At 43.5% G+C, this 21,338-nt stretch overlaps 1 protein-coding gene across 6 annotated transcripts in view; it reads left to right on the top strand.

Annotated features, from left to right (window-relative positions):
- The window catches only part of shdb (Src homology 2 domain containing transforming protein D, b), a 23,553-nt gene extending 2,724 nt beyond the window's left edge, over positions 1 to 20,829 (top strand). The window contains exons 1-9 of one of the 6 annotated variants that reach the window (XM_046048595.1): positions 237 to 464; positions 1,137 to 1,342; positions 1,439 to 1,520; positions 3,427 to 3,577; positions 6,221 to 6,442; positions 14,600 to 14,677; positions 15,426 to 15,600; positions 17,158 to 17,277; positions 19,674 to 20,829. In XM_046048595.1, the coding sequence (XP_045904551.1) occupies positions 1,188 to 1,342; positions 1,439 to 1,520; positions 3,427 to 3,577; positions 6,221 to 6,442; positions 14,600 to 14,677; positions 15,426 to 15,600; positions 17,158 to 17,277; positions 19,674 to 19,860 (1,170 nt within the window). In that variant the 5' untranslated portion in view covers positions 237 to 464; positions 1,137 to 1,187 and the 3' untranslated portion in view covers positions 19,861 to 20,829. Of the gene's footprint in view, positions 1 to 236; positions 465 to 1,136; positions 1,521 to 3,426; positions 3,578 to 6,220; positions 6,443 to 14,599; positions 14,678 to 15,425; positions 15,601 to 17,157; positions 17,278 to 19,673 lie in introns of those variants that run through there. The other 5 variants (XM_046048591.1, XM_046048592.1, XM_046048590.1 and 2 more) reach the window with 5 other exon arrangements.
- The last annotated feature ends 509 nt before the right edge of the window (positions 20,830 to 21,338 follow it).

Below are 21,338 nucleotides of genomic sequence, written 5' to 3'. Positions count from 1 at the left end.
CCCACACACACACACACACACACACAGAGACACACAGGTTCTGTTCTTCAGTTCCTAATTTGTTTTCCCCATGCAGTTATTGTGCTTAAGGATGCATCTCGTGTTGCAGGCGGTATGATGTGCAGATATTTCAATGAATGAACGGTCGGCTGACTGCGAAAAGGAATAGCAGGATATTCCACGGGGAATGAAGCACCTCCCCTTTAATCGCTCGGTTGACTTTCTCTCGGAGGTGTAGCCTCTTCACTCGCACGTTTGCCTCCAGTCGTTAAAGGAACTCCGTGGATTTCAGCGCTCTTGTTTTGTTCCAGAAAAGCTGTACTTTTCTCTTTTCCTGTCCCTTTGTGAAATATAAAGCGCGAGCGGTGGAAGGTTTCGTCACTTCTCTGTGCCGTTTTATTACCGTCGACATGGAGAAACGCGAAATAAAGCATCCAAAGTGGCTGAAGGACTGAATAGGGTTGGTAAGTGAGTGTGCCCTCGCAGCGCAGCGCTCACTGGTATTTAAATCCAGCGTTTCTGTGACTGTTTTGAGGGGAAGTTCAAGAAAAATTTGCCAATTTTCAGGTTGCGTTTACAGTTTGCTATAAGAGTCTGTGCCTATACGCGTGTTGTGTTTTATGTTGTTGAAATAGCTAAAGGAAAGCAAATTAGTTGTTTAAATTGAGTTTAACTTTGCTTTCCTCATTGCTTTGATATTCTTGTTCAGTCTTGGTCTTCCCTTTTTTTTTAATCAACATGTTAACGTTGGACTTTATTGCAGGGGTGTGAAATGTAATTGCAGCCTTTGGGCAAAGTCCAGCTGCCAGACGTTATTGCTCCCTGCATAAAACAAAAGCAGTGCGTAAAGCCCAGCTGTTGGTGTAGTTTAATGTCACGAGTGCATGTAAACGCACACTTGATTGTGGGTCTCTGATCAGAATAAAATTGTACAGAACAAATATAAGAAGATAAGGACCTGTGGATTATTATTATTATTATTATTTTTTGGAATAGAGAAAGATTGGGAGTTTAAATTAATCTTGTCTTGTCAAAAAAACACAAAGACACATCACAAATCCAATCTATTGACACAATCTCAACCGGATGTAAGGCAAGCAATAATCCCTATTTCTGTCCCTGTTTACCCACTGCAGCCTCCTGCTCCCACTCCACCACACACCAGCACATTTGGAAGCAGAGCTGCGATGGCGAAGTGGCTGAAAGACTACCTGAGCTTTGGCAGCAGGAAGGTGCCTCCACAGCCGCCCACACCAGACTATACCGAGAGCGAGATCCTTAAAGCCTACCGTCTCCAGAGGGACCTAGACTTCGAGGATCCCTATGAGGAATCCGAAAACAGGTCTAAAGTCGAGTCTGGGACTTCTGACCCTGCAACACCTGTCTTTGGGTCTCCCATGAAGTCATCCAGTATTGACATGAAATCTCCCAAACACAGACTGATCAAAGTGGACTCCCAGGACCTGGGGCGCACCAAGATCCTCCTCAGTGCCATCTCTTTAGAGGACCAGCAAGAGTCTGTAAGAGCCTCAGTTTTTCAGCATGTGTTTGTACGTGTAGGCAAAAAGTAGGTGATAAGTTTTGTTTTGTTTTTTTATGTGGTTCCTGTATTGTGAAGTGGAGGGTGGAATGAAGGGAAGGCAAGTAAGTGGTGATGGATGAAATACACTCTCCCACTTCTTTTTCATCCCGTTTCCATCACCGTGACAGCTTTATTGATCAGACTCCATAAGCAAGTGACTGGTAATGTGTGTCACAAATATGCATTGTTTACATAAATCACATTACATCCCATGTACCACATAAATTCGCTACCCTAGATGGAAGAAAGTATTATTGATGGCTTGGGTTGGAGGGTCACAGTCCCTTGAGTTTATGTCCTGCCATAAATAATAAATGGGGTTTGGTTTTGCAAGCTGAGAGAGACCCCCGCATGAGCACATGTTAGGGGCCATATACAGTGTATGCCGTATGGCGATAGGCCAAGGGCCACAGGGAGCTATGATTTATACGATGGTGCTGTTTGTGTCATCAGGACTGCAGTGCTTTTCTTGGCTATGTACTGTACATGTTGTGCTGTCGAAAACATACACAGCTACTGCGAAGAGAAAAAGGCAAACAGATGTTGAGAGAGCGACTGGAGCAAAAGCAAAGGTTTTACAAGGAAATGGTCTTCAGATTAATGCAGCTCACATATGCTGAGTAAGTTAAGGAGTATTTCAGGGTTTTCATCACTGCAGTTAAATCCATGACTCCGCTCATGGAAAATGCTACAAGTGCGAAAGTCCTGAAGTGGATTGAAGTAATAGTCTTAACTCAAGTCGATACCTCCCCTCTCCACCCCAGTCTCCTTCTGCTCTCATTAATTTCCCAGGGTCTGTGGGAACATCCGCACTCTAATTAACATTGCAGATTCCTGTGCATCGATAGGTAACCTGTTACAGAATCAACATGGGATTAGGATGTAATTTTGTGAGGGCGTGTGCATGTTTAGCAGAAATTTGGGAAGCGAGCCTGGCTACAGCAATTTCCTTTGTCAGAGAGAGAGCGAGACAGCGAGTGCGCACATTGTCCAAGGATGTATGTGTTTGTAGGTTCACGTGTGTGGGGGGGTGTGGGGGGGTGTTTGTGACCATATGGCTGCCTTTGTAGCTGTCTTTGTGCCAGCTTACCACTGTGTTCCTCCTGTGCTCGCATGAAGGAACAAATGCTCCTGACCGACCAACCAGCTCCCTCTTTACTCTCTGTTCTCTCTTCCTAAAGGCCCCAGAACACAACATCTTCAGACAGGGCGATTTCTGGCTGCATTGCATATAGCCTAAATGTAAGATACAATATAGTTTCCTTTTCAAGGGTTTTAAGAGGGAACTGTATTGTATAGCTACTATATACACACAGCATTGGTGTGATACTGTGAGACTGCACACTAAAGGTACAAATCAGTGCCTTTATGATACTCAAAGTGTTTTGTCTGTAACTAACTATCGGGCCATTCGGTGAGGATGTGATTGCTTGTAAAGAGTGTTGCACTGCTCTCTCCTTCTCGGGTCTTGATGAGCTATTGTCTGGGCAACAGTCCTTCATTTTTTTTATTTTTTTTTTAGCATTTATGCATGTATTACAGACTGAATTCTCCTAATTACCAGAAAACGTTTGGATCCTTGGATGTTTTAATTCCAGTGCTACATTCAAGAGTGCAGTTTTTCCAAAATGCTGATATGAAAACTAGATGAAGGTCAAACTCATTTTAGCCTATGAGTGGAAATTTCAACACGTTTTGCAAGACAAAAACATTTTTAAAAAATTGGTTTGTTTTTATTATATAAAGACACAAAATGACACACATTTTTCTCCAAGGGGGACATAATAATGTCCTCTGACAAAACCCATTTCTCTTCATGAATAAGCGTGTGTTTTGTTCTTTAGGTGGTGCCGTCTGCTCCGCTGGCAGGCGAGACAGATTATTCTGACCCATTCGATGCTCGTTTGGACCACAGGTCGGAACCAGATATCGGACCTGTTCCCTGCGAAAACAACGGCTACATGGAACCGTATGAGGCCCAGAGAGTTATAACAGGTCAGTGGACTTTTATTGCTCATCAGTTCAGATCAGTATCTTATCTGTATTACAGTGTTTCAGTGAGCGACGTTGTTATCAAAGAGGCACTGTGTTTTCGTCCCATTCCTTTTACAGCTTCCTTTTTTATATTAAAGTTTTTCAGTTAGTTATCTCTGGAAGTTCTCTCCACGTATAGTAAACCCATTCTTCTACACAAATAATGAATCAGAATTGCCTTCATAATATGAGAGAAAGTGTACATCCCAAAGGGTTAAATGCAGTCTTTAATGACAAAAAAAAGCACAATGAGAAATGTTATTGCATTTCAGGTGGACATGAATTAGATATGTAGCTGTGGCATGAAGTAATATCATCATTGATCTATTATCTGTCAGCAATTTCTTTGATGAACAATGTTGAGATGATGATGATTACCTTTCCTTTTCTGTATAATGAAGTATTTCTGCCTTTACAGAATAATATATACACATTTCTGTGTTGTCCAGTTCCTTTTTATAAAAACACTGGTGTTAAATACTGTATTGCTCAACATTAGAGTGCTGTAACTGTCCACTCAAGTGTGTTTTTAGTTCATCGCAGGCTGAGTCGGCTCTCAGCCTCACGAAATGTCTTTTTTTTATTTTTTTTTTAGAGCCGTCTATCTAGTATCCAGTCTCAGACCCTTCCTCCTCCCTCTTGATTTTCTCCCACATCATCCAGCTCACATCTATCGTTTTCCATTTGTCTCTCCTCCTGTAACATCTCTGTTTGCCCCTTTCCCCACACACTCTCGCTGGTCTGTCCCAGTCATTTAGTGTAACAGCCACCCCCCTCCTCTCCCTCCGTTTCTCTATCTCTCTTCATTTCGAGGGCTCTCCCCGGCACTGAGGGGAGTCTGGCCGTCTCTCTGATCTGTTCTTTAGCGACTTTTTATGTCCTGTCCTCTCTCCGTTATCACTTGTGCTACCTTTTTGGTGATCAAATGAAGTTCATATATAACGTGTGGGTTAAAGTGAATGGAGCATCCATTCCTCTGGCCAACGGAGAAACCTTCTTAGAAAACCTTTTCTCACTGAAGTTGGAGAAAGCCATTGGAGAGATTAGATTCACAGGGGTGATGGCAGAGCCAAAGCATTGTCACAGCTCTTTTCACTGACTTTGAATTGCGCCTGTCACTCCAGGGCCGTCTGCCTGCTTTTGTCTGTCTGTCTCTCAGTCTGTTTTGCTCATTAAAAAACGCTGCAGAGCGGCAAAGACAGATGTGAAATCGACATAGGAATTATCTCTCACAAAGACTGTCCTGAAAAGACACCTGTGTGCATTTTTAACTGTACTTTTACAGGAAAAACATCTTCGGTGCTTATAGGTTTTTTTTGTGTATGCCTAAACACTCGCTGTCATTATTCCCCTCAATCTTCTCGGTCACCTTTTTATTTCAAAATGCTATATTCTCTCCCCCCCACCACCACCCCGCTTGTGTTTTCCTCCATAATATTCTCTATGAATTTCTTAATTTATTTCCTCCATGCCTGTTTTTATCTCTCCGTCTTCATCTTCTCCATCTCCAGGCTGCCGCTGACACTGCGGGTTCCCAGCGCAGGTAGAGCAGCATTCAGCCCTGCTGTGCTTCTGTCTCAATGACTTAACATCAAACGCTGACAGACCCACACCCCCCACCACCCCTCCCTTGCCCTTCTCTCCCATCACTCCCCTCCTCCCCTTGTTTCCTCACTGCTTCCTTTTTCCTCTTCCTTCTCCTCCTGCTCTTCGCCCCACCACACTCTCTCTCTCTCTCTCTCTCTCTCCCCCCATTTCGCCTCCACCCCTCTTCATCATAACCTCAGGGCCTTTCCCCAGAGCCTCCACTTGGTCACCATGGTGACTACAGTGCTGCCCAATAGCGTTGTCTTGTTGTGTGAAGGTTAAAGTTTTCTCTGCCTCTCACAGACAAACCCTTCCATTTAGCCCTGTTCCCTTCTCACGTGAGTGCACCTTCTTTGCAAGGCTGCTGGCTGTGGACACAAAAGATGCTGACTCCTTCATTTCTCCCCCCCATTTTCTCCTCTTTTGTACCACTTGTTTTTTAAAGGGTACATTTTTGAGGTCAAAATATCAAAGCGCCATTGTTGATTGCTGCTGCTGCAGCTTAGAGGCTCCTATTGATGCATTCAGAAATTAGATTTCATCCTCTTGCTTGTGTCAATAATCCTAAAGCCTTTTATCTCACGGCCATATTTGACTCCACAAAACAGTTGCAGGTGCTGAGAAACATTTCTTGGTTGGAACCCACTGAGAAAGTGATGAAAACGTTAACAAGGGAACATGGATGCTGTTGTGAGGCGTGCTAGATTGCTGCTGGGATTCAGGATGGACAAGAGAAGGGGGGCTGGGTTTGTCTACAGTGTTGCTACTCAGCATCTAGCCCAAGGCCTCGTTAAGCCCTGCTATATGAGATTCTGAGCCATGGCAAGCTGTGCAAACATCATTTTGTCTCTCGCCTTTAATTCTAGTCATTTCAGAGCACAACAGGCTTTAGAATAATATCAGTCTTGTGTTTAGGAGACCCTCATCGCTACTGGCAAACATTATTTTATTTTTTATGCAGACTGGATAGTGTGTGTCTAGCCATGAGTTTGTGTTATTTTGCATATGCATCAACAGAGTTGCAGCGTGGCCCAGGAGGAGGACGGCCGCGGGGCGGGGTGCAGCTCTATGACACACCCTATGAAGATGAGCGAGGCCAGCGATTGGGTCTGGTGTATGGAGAACCCCAGGAGGAGGGCAAGGAGAGCAGCAGGCTGCCGCAAGATGACGAGAGACCAGCTGATGAGTATGATCAACCCTGGGAATGGAAAAAGGATCACATCTCCAAAGCTTTTGCAGGTAACCTGACAAAGCCTACCTGCACATCATTTAGGCTGTACAATATATGATTGATTAATTCTCCCTCAGTGTACTCTTGACGCACCTGCTTGGATGAATACTCAGTGTTCTTTGCTCATAAATTTTAAACTGAGAAAACTGGTCTGAAAATTGCTATATTTCAACATTTCGCAAACTTCTGTTAGCACTTATTCGTGCTTTATCTCGTTTCCCTCCTTGAAACATCACTAGCTTAAAGAGGTAATGTTATGCTTTTTGGCTTTTTCCCTCTCCTTTAATGAGTTATATACCTTTTTTGTGCATGTACTAAGTCCACCCCAAAGGGAGTTCCCACCTCCCACAGAAAACACTGCTCTGAACTGCCTGAAAACAGGTAGTTTGTAGTTCTGCCTTTTCTTCTACTTTATGCCGACGTCACAACAAAACACGCGTCATAATACTTGCCTAGCGGCCAGTCCAACATGCCATCAAAAACACCGGTGGAAAAACACTCTGAGCTGCAGCATACAGTGACAAGACTTCCACCTGCTGCCTCTCCTCTCCCTCCCAGACATTAGCTATCCTCCAGGCAGTCAATGGACATAAAGTTGTTAAAACTTTTCAGATGAAAGATATGTTTGTTACTGATTAAAAACTCACCACTCTAAAACTCTTGCTCCAGTCCATGTTGCCAAGCTGGTAACAGGATATACAGCTGAACCGAAGCCGTGTTTACCGGCTTTTCACGACCTGTCCAACTCTTCTGATTGGCTAGTAGTCCTTAACTAGGTACTGCACATGTATGTGCAAGTGAGATGTATCACTCCATAGCTAAAATGGAGAGTTCAACAAACAGGCAGCTGCAGCAGTGTGCAGTTTGACCAAAAAAAACCCTGTGTTTTTTGAAAATGAAACCATGTAAACCTGTTCTGGTACAAACCCTAAATAAAATTATGAACCTGAAAATGAGCAAAATGTGACCACTTTAATAAATCCTTTCTACAGGAGCTATTTGTTGTTTCAACTCTTGTAAGTGAGCCACCTCACTGTCTAACCATCTCCTCATACTGTGTCAGTTATTCTGCCTTCCAGCTGCCAGGCTCAATCAATAGTGATTGAGATTGTGAGGTCTACAACAGCTAACCAGTGTACAGGAAAATCATTTTTAACTGAAAAACCAGTTTAAAGCCCCCATATTGGCAATCATCCACTGTATTGAAATTTCTTTGAGTGAAACAATGACTCCCTACCACCCACTGCACAGACCTGAGCTCCTGTAGCTGTACCATAAGGTATCTCCCAAAATATGCCTTCCTTTTTTTGTAAGGTAATCATTCAATTAAATTAGTGAAAATGGTTAAGACCAGGCTCAAAAAGGGCTGTTTTAAAGGTCAAAGCCCTCCCGGGAGCACACAGAGGACCCTGCTGCTCATACTACGTGGTGAACAACTCATCTAACTGTCCTGACCTTTTAATGTAGTGTCTACACACACACACACACACACACACACACACACACACACACACACTCTCTCAATCTCCGAAGCCTTTTTTGCATGATATGGAGAGTGCTGTCACCTTCATTGTCTCAGCTGAAATGACACATTTCTGTTTTCTCTTTTACTACATTTAAACACTTTCTGGTGACTATTGATTTCTTGCGCTCACACATATGACAGCCCACTGTCCCATCAACCTCTGAGATGATCATTAGAATTGACGGAGATGTCTTGTGTTTGTATGGTTGCATGAGAGTGATACAGAGGATGTCATAAAGAGAAGGTTAGCAGAGGAGCGAACAGAAAGTGAGGTTAATTTTCTTTCATTATCATATTATCGGCAGTGTGTTTTAAATAATTGGCGCAGTGCACGGTTATTAATTTTTCAAGTTGCACTGACAGTGCATGTCATCCCATCCCATAATGTTTCATCTATTGAATATAATTGGGGGGAGAGAGTGACTTGAGACAGAGAGAAAAAAGAATAAACAGAACCAGACTGATGGGTAATTTAGGAGTGGATCAGTGTGAGGCATGCCAGGCCAAGTTGGCTTAATTGAGCTGCATCTCCAAGTCACCAAGGTCAAGGTGATGGGCTAATAAATCAACCTTGCCTTCTATGCACTCCCCTCCATTCCCACTCTCCTCTCCTTCCGGTCCTGTGTGTGCCCCCCATCCCCACCCCCTCCAGTTAATTACATGCCTACACATGTGCGTGACTGATTCAGTGTTAATAAGGAAGTCATGGTCAGCACACCATTGTCTGAACGCACACACACACGCATGCTGACATATCCATTCCACCGTGTTCATCCTCAAATCACATTAACCAGAGGAGAAGCAAAGCGACACCATAACTTATTTGAGAGTGGAGATGATTTCAAGAGGAGGTGCACGGCAGTTAATTTAAAAGCCAATATCACCTCTCACCTACTTAGCACTCATTCCTGCTTTATCTGTCGTTTTCTTCCTCCCCAGCCTGCCCTCTTTTTGCCACCATACAGTATGCACTCCTGCAGAGGGGCGCTTACAGCACCATTACAGAAGTCAGTAGAGGAAAACGCTTGTGCGGCTCGGGTTGTCTGACCCCTTGTTTTTTCCATTTGGAGTCAGCACTCTGAGCTGGCGTGCTGTCTGTCTGAACAGACCAAAGCACTGAAGTGTAAACACACAAACACTATTTTCCATTCTCACATTTAATCCATATTCCCAGACACCCACTCAGCAGTGCAAGGCACGGCCCCCATGTGAGGAAGGGGAGAGATGGGGAGGGCATGGATGGAGTAGAAAAAAAGAGAGATGGTAAAGATGGGGGAGTGGGGGAGATGAACAGGAGGGATGAGAGAGGCAGAGATGGACAGAGAGAGAAAATGGATATAGAGGCTCTAGAGAAAGCTAGTTGTAGGGAAGTAGAAAGGGACGTCCAAGGTTATGGTATGTTTGGTGGCAGCTCAATGGATGTTTGTGGGGGCCCAGTGCTTCAGAGGGGAGGGGCGTTGAAGAGAATTAATGGTCGGGGGCTGTGGCGAGGTGAGGTGAAGGGAGGGGAGGGGGAGTCAGGGCTATTGTGGCAGGCTGCAATCAGTCATCCGCTAACACAGGCACACACTCTCACACATATACACCAACGCAGTAGCGGTGACAGGGCTGTCCCCATAGCCCTCCCTCCCTATGGATGTGACACTCAGATAACCCGCTACAGGGGGCACAGGGAGGCATCGCAATCTGCCAACAGCCCCTCATCATCACCTTCACACAGGCGTATGCACATATGTACACACATGTGGATTCCTAACTAGGTTTCCCAGCTCTCGTTGTATGGCGCCTAATTCAAGGGTGAGAAGAGGCTGTGTGGATGTGGATGTGGATGTGTGTGTGTGTGTGTGTGTGGGGGGGTGTTGATTTTTTTTTTTATTCTTATTATAATAATATGTGCATTTGCTTGCATGTGCTTCTGAACAGAATCTCTTTTTCTTTTTTTTTGATTTTCACAACTTATCCTTAAAATATTGCATGAAATAAGCTTTCTCCAAAGCATAGTGTTAATTTTCCATTGGATATTGAGTCCATTTACCCAGTTGTGTGAGGTTGAGCCTGGCATTGCCTGAGGGGTCTGACATGACAGGCCCCTCTCAGTCCGCTGGGTTTTAATTACAACGTTAGAAAGCTGTCACCAGTCACCACCATCCAGTTCAAATTACAGCAGTCATTAATTCCTGGAAGTCAGTAGACAGTCCAGCAGTGAGATATTTGCCCTGCAGCCATCCAGCACCAATTAGTGAGCTAATGGAAGCCACAATCTCATTATCCCTCTTATGACCACACCTAATGAACAGATGAATTGTGGTTTCAGGTATGTCATGTTTTAAGGGTTTATAGCCCAGTACAGGAGCATTGAGGCCATTTCATGCAGATGGTGGTTGTCTAAAGGTGGAGGAATAGGCACATGATGAGAGAGCCACAGATCAGCTGGAAGTCTGGATGGGGAAGGTGAATAAATAACTTTGCCCCCCTGTGCAATTACTATTATGGTGCAATTGAGCAAAGCACTTATCCTCCACTTGTTCCAGTGCAGCTGCTCATTAGGCAACAGCAAAAGACAGAGGCTGTAACAGGAAGCTCTCGGGTATAAATGTGTGCATCCTGTAAGCAAGATTGTGGTGGAAAAGGTTTTTTTTATCTGTTCAGATAAACTCTTTGCAGCACAAAAATACTTTAAAGTGGGTATACTTGTGATCCTGTAGTTTAGTTTTTGCTGCAGAACGAGTGACATTCCCGTCAGCCTCAGCTGTGTTTTGTATTTAGGGCTAATTGGCAAATGTTAGCATGCTAGCATTCTAAACTAAGATGAAGAACATGGTAAACCTTTAACCTACTAAATGTGTCATTGGTGGTTGTTAGCATGCTGACGTTAGCGTTTAGCTCAAAGAACCATGTATATATGTCGTGTGTCTGGTTGTCTAGATACATGTGCTCCAACAGTACGGGACAATGTTTACCGGGCTATTGTGCGTGTGTGTATATCTCTGTAGGAGACTGAAAATGTATGTTTTTGTGTGTGCAAGCAGACAAACGCGTGAATGTGATGCTACACTTTATTGCTCTAAGGAGACCCTGGGGGCATCTGACCAGCCTCTTCATCAATTTACTGGCACAGTGGAAGGACTCTCTTTCTCTCTTTCACTCTTGCCTACCTTTTCTCTTTGTCACGTGTCCCCTATCTTGCCCCTTCCCTCTCCCCATCGCTCACTGCCTGTCTTTCTCCTTCAGCGTGAACCTTTACTGACATTAATGAAAAGACATGTCCTTTGTGATTCCCTCTCCAGGACCAATATGACAGACGGGGCGAGAGATGATGGAAGTAGAGTAGGGCAAGAGAGGAGAGGAACAAGGGAAAATGGAAAGAGAGATAATGCCCCACTTACAGGAAGATAGGTGAAAGAGTGACGAAGAAAGAGGGATGTTCAATATAGAGAGAAAAGCGGTCAGAGCAGCATGAAGCCACAAGGGAATAGATATAATGAATGTCTGGAAAATGGATACACAGTCAATATTGCCAATGTGCTTATAAGATTAAAATCAAAACAGTCTGGATTCATATCATGAAAGGGAAACTTGTGTGAATGCATGGTTTTGTTTTCTTTCACTGGCATGACGTGTTAATTGTGTGTCCTTATGGGGGCTGTTTTGCCCAGCAGAAGGTCTTTGTGTGCAAAGAGAGGATGGGATGCCAGGGCTGTCTGAGAAACCGATGCCTTCATTAATGGACCTAATGAAGCTCCCCTATTGTCTTTGTCTGCTCCTTGTATATTACAAGCACACAGAAAACAGCTGGTGTGCTTGACAATTCAGTTGTCCGTCACTCATGTTGATGTGTCCTGTGTGCAACACAGAAAGGAAAACCTAGTCTGGTCACTCTCTCCCCCACAGATAATTTCTGGTAATTGTTAGCAGGTAGCTGAGGCGCCACACACATGTGGGACTTTGGAAGACCATAAATTACTGAATTGCTGTCACCTGTTTCATCAGTTGGGTTAAATGGGAGAAAGAACAGATGAAAAACACACTCCTTTGTTTTAGTATATGTAATTTTATAAAGTGTAGTAGATTTTAAGTACAAATCATGAATTTAGGCTGTTAGCAGTGATGTGAGTGGACCTTTGTCCGTAAGCCATTAGTCTGTCTCATTACCTTGTATTGGAGAACAGAGCACTAAGAGCCTTTTATGTATGACAGATCCACAGGTTCCTATTAGAAGTAAATGGAAGCCAAATGTTCCGTGTGTGTGTGTGCGTGTGCGCTTGGTAGTCCGCCTTTTGTTATGTGAGGTTGAGTGAGGTGCTCAAGCATAGTTTGTGTGTGTTGCAGTGGAAAGAGCTGCGATGTTCCAGTCTTACTCCCAGTAAGAAAGACACTAGTCTTATTTAGCTTGGTAGAGCCTGTTTTTTTTAGGCGGGGAAGTCTATGGTTTTAATATATTATCTGAAAATGGATTTCTGACAGATAGTGGAATGATTCACCCCGTGGCATAAGGTAACAACATTTTAAATCATGAGACGTTGTGAAATATGTGATCCTGTGAATTAATAGCACATTTATCAGCATATCACACCTACTGTACATACACAGCAATACCTACTTATGACTTCTCTCCAGTGTTTCTGTCTGTTTGGTGTGTGTGCGTGCGTGCGTGCGTGCGTGCGTATGCATGTTTTACTGGATTCATGAGATCCAACAACCAGGATTCCACCTCAAGGTTATAATTACAGTAAGGGACTAAGCAGTGCATTATGTCTGACGTGTCCCCATGAAGCTAGTTCCACAAGGCTGTGTGTGCGTGTGCATGTGCACACAGGTCATTACATAAGTCACAGACACTTTCACTTGTTGTTGAACGAAATGCACATCAGACTAAATTTGGTGACGTTTTCAATCTGATGTGATTTATTGCCTAGCTAGATGCAGGATGAATGCGGTTAACTACCTGCTAATGACAAGAGAACTAGAAATACTATGAGGCCAAAAGACGGAAAGTTTTAAACTGGCTATTTGAGTGATCTGCCTTTTTTCAATTTATTGTGAGTTGATCAAGATAAATGAAATGCACGAAACACCCCGAAGTGGATTATTAAAAATGTCCATGTTCAAAGCGCAAAGCCAATAGCGAATATAATAGAAACAATTGAAATTGTCTCACACTTTCACGATTCAAGAATACTAGACAAAACGACTTGTTATGAAGGACAACAGCCACCAAAATACTGGAGGAGAGGAATATTGATGGAATTTTCCCCTCCGTCTGTGTAACACCGCTACCTGAGCTTATCTCTTGCTCAGATGGCTGAGCACATTTCTGATATGTAATAAATTGTCTTGTCTGTCTCTATTTTCTCTGTCTCTCTCTCTCTCCTTTCTTGTTACCCTTCACTTGCTTTTGTGTGCTTCTCATTTACACCCCTCTTTCTCAGTGTGTCTCTCTCAGTTTTACTTGAGAATTAGAAGTGTGAAATGTGATGTGGTGCAGGGCGGATGGGCAGCAGAGTGGGGTGGGGTGTGTGTGGAACCGTGCTTGTCTACCAATGAGGGGTGCCAGGCCTTACTTTAATCCTGGCTTCAGCGGAGGTGCGGCCTGCTCCAGATGGGGCCATTGTACTGCACCATGCATCAATAATTCACGGAGAGCCAGAGAAAGTGGCGGAGTGTGTCTGCCTGCTCAATAATTAACCAGGGAGGGCGAGAGGCATGTATGTACAGCCTGGGTCTCTCTCCAAACGCCCATTCAAATGGCCTTTGATGTCGCGGGCCTAGGGGGTCTTCGGATTTGTCGGCTCATTAAGATGTCACCCCTCTTTTCCTTTTATTTGTTTTGTAATCCGTTTTCGCTGTGAGCAGAAGCTGAATGTACCGTGTGAAACTGGCAAATCGCATAATGGTGTGTGTGTGTAAGGCTGCAGTAGTGACTGTTACAGTAGATGGTTGCCTGCCATGGTAGATAATGAGCTATTGTCAGTCCTGTCTCACCGTGCACCTTCAGCCGCTCTCCTATTGTAGGTAGGACAGTGAATGGAGCATTATTCTGCCCCCACGCTCCTCAGTTTCTCTGTCACGCTGCACTTTTGGTTACAGTGCACAATAAGTCACGTTTTGTTTTCATTGCATCTCCTGCTACTAGACAACTTCTTAAAGTGAAATCATTCAGATGAATATAAATAATGCAACCTCTGACTTCTCCTGTCCTCTCTGTTTCATCTGTGTTGCTTTCTTCAGTCTTATCTCGCTTGATAAATTGCTATAAATATAGGGTCTGAAACACTAAGACTATGTTTTTCCACACGTGTGATGAAGCACTGAGACAAGAGGTAGAGTATATTACTTCTCCTCATGACAGGATGTGTAGTTAACTACATTTCATGACCCCACATCGCTGTCATCTGCGCACACACGCCGCCCCACATGCTCTCAACGGGGCCTCCCTTTCTCTTCCGCATCTCACTTCTCGCTGACACTCTCCCCCTCACATTAAAATCTCGCACCTGATTTCAGTCTCACTTCTTAATCACCACCACCTCTCTCACACATCTTCCCTTATTTAACTTTGTTCAAACCCATCTGCTGTTTTCTCACTCTGTCGCTCCCTTTTTCTCTCGCCTCCTCCCCCCGCTCCCCTCCCCTCTATTAGAAATGAGGGAGTTGTCGGAGTTGCCCTGGCCTGCCCCAGTGGGTCAGCTGGAGGAGGAGCCCCCCGTCAGAGAGCAAGGTGACCTCCCACCCTGAACCCAACCACCCCCCCTCCCCTCCCCATCCCACCCTGCCTTCCTTTATCACCCCATCACGCATATATGCAGTCACCCTGACCTTCATGACTCAAGCTGTTGTCCTACATCTGCTTTACCTCCATCCTAAACACCCAGCGGCCTGCATCTGCCCCTGCTATGGTTGTCTTATTTTTTGGATTTAAAGCTCTCCCTTCTTAGCAGATTACCCCTCTTGGATCAACCATGCCTGAAAAGCTCCCCGTAAATCAGGATGTCACCTCATGTTGGGTACGGAGTAGTGCTTTAATTACAAGTTCTGTAGATTGAATTTCCCCCAAATTAGGCACAAAAGGGGTAAATAACACTTCAGTCTGTAAATGTAATTTGATCCAGAATAGAATCGCTGTAGTCAACATCTAGTAATCTGCAGTGTAGTCTACTGGAAGACAAAGACGTGCAACACTGCCTCTTGGCAGAGAAGACGGCAACATCCTGCCTTTATCTGCGCCCTGAGACTCATAAAACTGTTGATAATGGTAATTGTGATGTTGCTGATAGTTTTGTAGTCCATCAGCCCGGGACCTGCTGTCCTCTAGTTCGGCCCATCCAAGGGAGGTCTCTCAGCTGCATGCGTGGTTTTGCAATAGCCGGATATCTGATGTTTGCCCAAATCTGGCTGTGAGTTTTAATCCCTTTTGATCATAGAACTGTGTAAACACGGTGACTTTTTCTGTCCCTGTCTGCCAACAGTGCAGTTTGATGGCGCAGAGTGGGACCGCTCCTCGTCTACCACAGAGCGCTTGCGTCCTCCGGGTCCCAGGTCCAGCCCGCTGGCGGGAGGGGGGTTGAAGTTCCGAATGCCGCAGGAAGGCCTCGCCATGGTGGGGGAGAGAGTGGACCCTACTCTGCCTCTGGAAAAGCAGGTGTATGTATGCAGTTCTCTGTTAAAGCTACGTTAACACATATCAGTTGCTATGTGTCAGAGGCCACACTGCAGTTAATGTTTAATCAGATTAAGAGGCTTACATGCTTTCAGTGACTTTTAAAAGTTAGTGGCTGTTGCCATTAATTTAATTACCCTGAATATAATATAGGATAAAGAAATTGCCCTGTCTTAGAGGAAAATAGCAGGAATAGAACTGATCATACAGACATCAGCTGACATCAAGTTGAGCTGTGCTGTGCAAGATTTAATATTTGCACATGGGGCAATCCAAGGACAGCACAGAGTAAGACTCAACATTATTCTGAGTTATGATCTTTAAATGCATCAAACAAACGCAGATTATGCAGGTATCTGTGCATGTAAATGCATTTGGTGTATGCTATTCATTTTTAGTGGGCTGTAAATGTCTCTGCAGGGCTGTCATGCACATATAATTTTTGTACATTGTCATAAAAGTGATTTTAAATTTTTGAGGGAGAACAGGGTTGTACATCCTACAAATAAAGGCAAAAAAAAAAAAAAAATCAGTTTTATTGCACCGCTTTGATCTGTTGAGGGTGTGGACACATTAAAATAAAATGGTTATGTGTTTCGGCTAAGCAGCACTCATCAGAGCTTACAGAACCGTGAAAGGTTAGAATGAGAACTAATTAAGTCAGAACATTAAAAACACACATTTACTTTGGTCTTGTAATTTCAGACATCATTGGTGTAATTTATGTGCGATTTCTGCGCACATAAAGGGCCGTTTTACTAATGAAATCCAAGCACATGACACCCCTTAAGCGCACATGCACACACACTCAACACACACAGTGTACTCAAACACATACATGGGCACCAATTCACTTGAGGATGATAGTTGATTATTTTGCCCCATTATACCCTGGTGGGCTGTAATAAGCTTTGTGTTTTCCTTCAGCTCTGCTTTAAACAGAGAAACAGCATCACTGTCAACCTGTAGCATTTGGTCTGACCTGGTCATGTCATGTACAAGAAAGTCTCCTTATTATGGAAGAAATAATTTTTATTTATTGGTTGTGTTGGTCCCTAACAGTTTTGTCTTTTACCTTTTTATAGTATTTTTATTGTGCTTTGGTTAAACACTTTCAATTGTGCTGTAAAGGAATTGATGTGTGGATTGCAATGCCGGTATGTCTAATGGACTGTTGGTGGTTGCTTCAGCGCTTTGATCCAGACTGACGTATCCCTCTAATTTTATTAGAGGGCACTCTGAATGAATGAAGAATCCTAATGACTTTGGTGTTCCCTGATTTCTCCTTTAATGCCACCTGAGGTTGACGTTTGTAGTTTTGCGTGAAATGTCTCAACAACTATTAAATAGAAAATTTTAATTTGGTACAGATGCACTCCTGAGGACGAATTATAAGAGCTTTAGTGACCCCTTCACTTTTCATGTAGCACTATCGTCAGGTCAAAGTTTGAATTTGTCCAACACTTTGGTTTATTACCAAATGGCTAGAAAAACTAATGGCATCCCCGTATCTTATAGTGTGTTTGTGTTCTTCATAACAGATGGTACCACGGTTCACTGTCCCGTTCGGAGGCGGAGTCGCTCCTAACGCTGTGTAAAGAGTGTAGCTACCTGGTGAGGAACAGTCAGAACAACCGCTCTGACTACTCCCTTTCTCTACGGTAAGACGCACACACACACTGACCTACCACAACAAACCAATCACATTTATCGTTCTCTAAATAGCTTTACAATTTAATTGCACACTTCTAATTTTTTTGTCTTCCGTACGACAGAGGCATGTGTGAAGTGTTTTTGAAGCCACCTGAGCTAACAACCACATTTCGCAGTCTCCACACCTCTCCATCTGTCTCTCCCTGCCCTCCACCATCACCCCTACTCAACATCAGTGCTGCACTGATTCCTCTCCCGATACTCATTTGCAGGGCACAATACTGCTTATCTGGTCAAATCTCTCCGTTGTAATTACTACCATTATCCATCGTCCCGGCCTCACACCGCTCTCCCATCATCCCTCTGTCCTCACCCCATCCTTGGCCCCCTCTCCATGGCCTTCCTCTTTGGCCCCAGTGGGCCCTCTTAAGTGGTAATCAGGCAGGTAGAGCACACTTCAGTGCACACATCATCCTCCCCATAATCACTAATGAATATGAATTACCTTCTGTGGGCCACACAAGAAGGGAATCAGGGAGGGAAGGGAGAGGGGAGTTGGGGTAGGAGTGTCACTGTGTTGTGCTGACATATAAACAAGCTCATGCATTACTCATTTACATGAGTAGAGTGGGTTTGACACACACACACACACACACACACACACACACACACACTCACTCACTCTCATTTGCTCAAGCGACAAGGTCACTACTGGCTCTGGTTCCCCAGCTGGCGCATGTGCAGTTTGAAAGGAGTAATATCTCTTATGAAAGTACAAACTCTGTGAATGTTACATTATTTTGGTTGTTTGGAGGGTGGTACTGTCCATTGTCTGCCAAGTTGACCCTCGGAGTGTTAACAAAACAAAGAACAGCAGCATGGCACAATCTGAAAAGAGGTGAATCCACTTAGATCTTTAATCAGCTGAAACAGAAACTCTGGTTTCAAACAGCCTTTATTTTTCTTGGTCTTGCCCAATCATTCCAATCAGTGATAATAACATTGTACGCATAGTAAGTTAATTGCTGAGCTCAAGGAACACAAAATAGCTTTTAATTTGAACTCCAAAGTTGCAGATGTTGCTGATGTTTTTCATAGCATATCTTTGTGAGCATAGCATTGTTGATGGCGTATGAAATTGTCTGCATGTTTTAATTGTGCGTCCCCCTTTTCGTTGTCTCATACATTGTATCGCTTCATCTTAAGTCTACACTTACTGAGGGACTACAATACCCTTGAGTGTAATCTTGTGTCAGATGTTTTGCATCAGGGCCATTTACTGGAATGTATAAACACAGAATGCCAGTCTTTGTCTTGTATGCCTGAAGAGGTTTGCGACCGTTTGTTGTAATGATGCTGCTGTATTCCCAGATACCTGCAATGTTATCATAAAAGATAGAAATTGCTGCCAAACCTACAAAAATATGTCCCACGTGGTAATACATTGGAATTTTTCTTTAATGTCTCCAGAAAATGTTATTATTTATTATGTCTGTGTCTAGATCGGAAAGAAGCAGAATGTTAGTCTTTATCAGGGTGCTGTGACTGGTTTGCTGGTTGTTGTAAGATACTGACACTACCCCCCTATAATGTCAATAAACCCTTCAGTAAGGACCGCTTGTTTAATGGAGACAAAATGAAGAGCCATTACAAAGTGATTCAGCACTGAAACAGACCGCCAGATTTAAACCAACATGAATATTTATGAAAGACGGCTGGTAAATTCTAGTGTACCATGAGATACAAAGAGCCCCCAAAACAAACAGGACCGGATGAAAGCACACTGTCAAATATGAGCGCTGACGTGATGAAGCATCAGTGCTCCGGAGGCCGGTGGGATGATCACAAACTGCCTGTTGTTTGGCTGTTTGTAGTCACAGTGAGTGTTTTTGGTTTCACTGCTCTTCAAAATTTAATTTGGTTTACTAGAACAATGACAATTATGGTGACCGTTTCAGCCCTTGTCTTTCCCTCTGCTTCTATAATTAGACATACATCATGACTGGCTGGCTGGCTCTTAAAGGGAAAGTGCTGTCATGTCTGGCACAAGGAACCAGTGTGGTTCTCGTAGCTAAGCCACTCTCACCATCCAGCGTTCTTCTTTGTCACACATTCTCCTGGCGTTGTCCTTCCGTCGATGTGCTGTTCCACCACTCATTCATCCATCATAATGTCCATTTCTTTGTAATTTGCACATAAACACAACATAAATCCAGTCTGTCATGCCCGCTGTGTCATTATGTGACACATTGTATGGAAGGCTGCATGATGTTTTAAGTGCCTCACATTTCTCTCTCTTTTCTGCTCCTACACTTTGTGCTCACTTTCACTAGGTCTCTCCCACTCGATTTCTTCTTTTGACTTCGTCCTTTTCTCAAACCATTCTTTTTTTTTTTTCTCACAGGAGCTGCCAGGGTTTCATGCACATGAAGTTCGCCCAAAGTAAAGATGGCAAGTACGTCTTGGGCCAGAATAGCCCTCCCTTTGACACCATCCCAGAAGTCATCCACTTCTACACCTCACACAAACTCCCGATCCGAGGAGCCGAGCACCTGTCCCTGCTGTTCCCCGTGCTGGTGCAGACACTCTGACTGACCCTGACGCTCTTCTTAGACCTCTGGGATTTCATTGTGATTGGAGACGAAAGACTTGAATGTTTGATGGGATCTTCCCAGCAGCGTGCCAGTTGTCTTGTTGCCAGTTCTTGTTGGACTGGACTACTTTTGATGATTCAACACACCAGGGGCTAATGCCCTCACCCACCACTGCTGTTGTAACTGTGCCAAATGTCTCTTAACATCCGGGGGATCGATTCACATGAAATGCAATACCTGAACTTCAGGCCACCTTCACTGAAATTCCTCTCTCTCATCTCAGAGGGCTGGGTTCAGGACATCTGAAATTCTCCCTTTCCATTTTTATTTCACAGCTGACTGAAATGCATAGGAAGTTAGCAGAGCTGCCGCTGGGAGAAAGTCTGTATATTCAGAATGTACAGAAGATCTGCAGACAATTAAGTTTTAGTTACTGCTGTTCAACAAAAAACACCTCATTGACACTGGTAAAAATATTGCTGTTGTTAGGTGAAAACCTCACAAGTCACATTTAGCTGATTTTCATTTTACACCAGAATCAATAAATTAAATTCAATAAATAAAATCTTTTTCATCCTCACCCTTTTGTAAATGTTGGAAAATTCACGTTTTCCATTAAAAAAAAAAAAAAAAAAATACATTGCTATTTTTGAAGATATAAGGTTTTTACCAACAGCAGTTATATTTCAGATGCTTTTTTTACACAAAGCCACACCTGTTCATTTTCATTCAGTCTGTTCTGTACTGTCATGGTGCTGTATGTTGAGGATTTGCTTGACTCATCTCCATGTTACCTGTTGATTGTTGACTGTTGATTGATTGTTCATCAAAAGCAACAGAGAAGCTGTGTTGTATTGGTACTTGTGTTGACCTTGCTGACCTGTATCTCTTGTTGGTTGCCTACGTTGCATTTGGTAGACAATGCTGGGTTGGGGAAAAAAAAAAAGAAGAAAACAAGCAACCTGTCACTGCTGTCATTGTCTTTTCACTGACTTAATGCTAAGCTCTGACGCTGAGCTGTAGGCTAGAAAAGAAATGTTAATCCGGAAACACCGAACACTCTCAAACAAACTCTAAAACTTTATGTCTGTGGGCCACGTTCTCACACTTCCTACATATTTGATCGCAGATTTTTTCCACTGGCAAAGTAATTACATGCTGGTGGGTGAGATGGATTTGAGTTAAATGCCATCTGGAATGGGTTCCCAATGTCTGCTGCCTGGTTGCAGTGTTGTGTGGCAAAAACAAATTTTTGGGCAGAGTCAACTTCTGCCATTATGACCTTGAAAATGACAAATGGAAAATTATTGAAATTATTATTTCTTAATCCAAACGTCTATATTGACTGGGTTGTATTATTTGTTAGTATTATGGCAATTTTCTGTCTTTAGTAAAAAATGACAGGGTGTATAATTTACCTGGTGTTTTAAAGCATTTCATGAAAGTGTTTCTAAACAGTGTTGTACATTTAGATC

Source organism: Micropterus dolomieu, linkage group LG05 (genome assembly GCF_021292245.1).
Source record: "Micropterus dolomieu isolate WLL.071019.BEF.003 ecotype Adirondacks linkage group LG05, ASM2129224v1, whole genome shotgun sequence".
NCBI classification, from domain to species: domain Eukaryota; kingdom Metazoa; phylum Chordata; class Actinopteri; order Centrarchiformes; family Centrarchidae; genus Micropterus; species Micropterus dolomieu.
The sequence above is the reverse complement of the archived record's forward strand: the minus strand, read 5'-3'. Positions and strand labels throughout refer to the sequence as shown.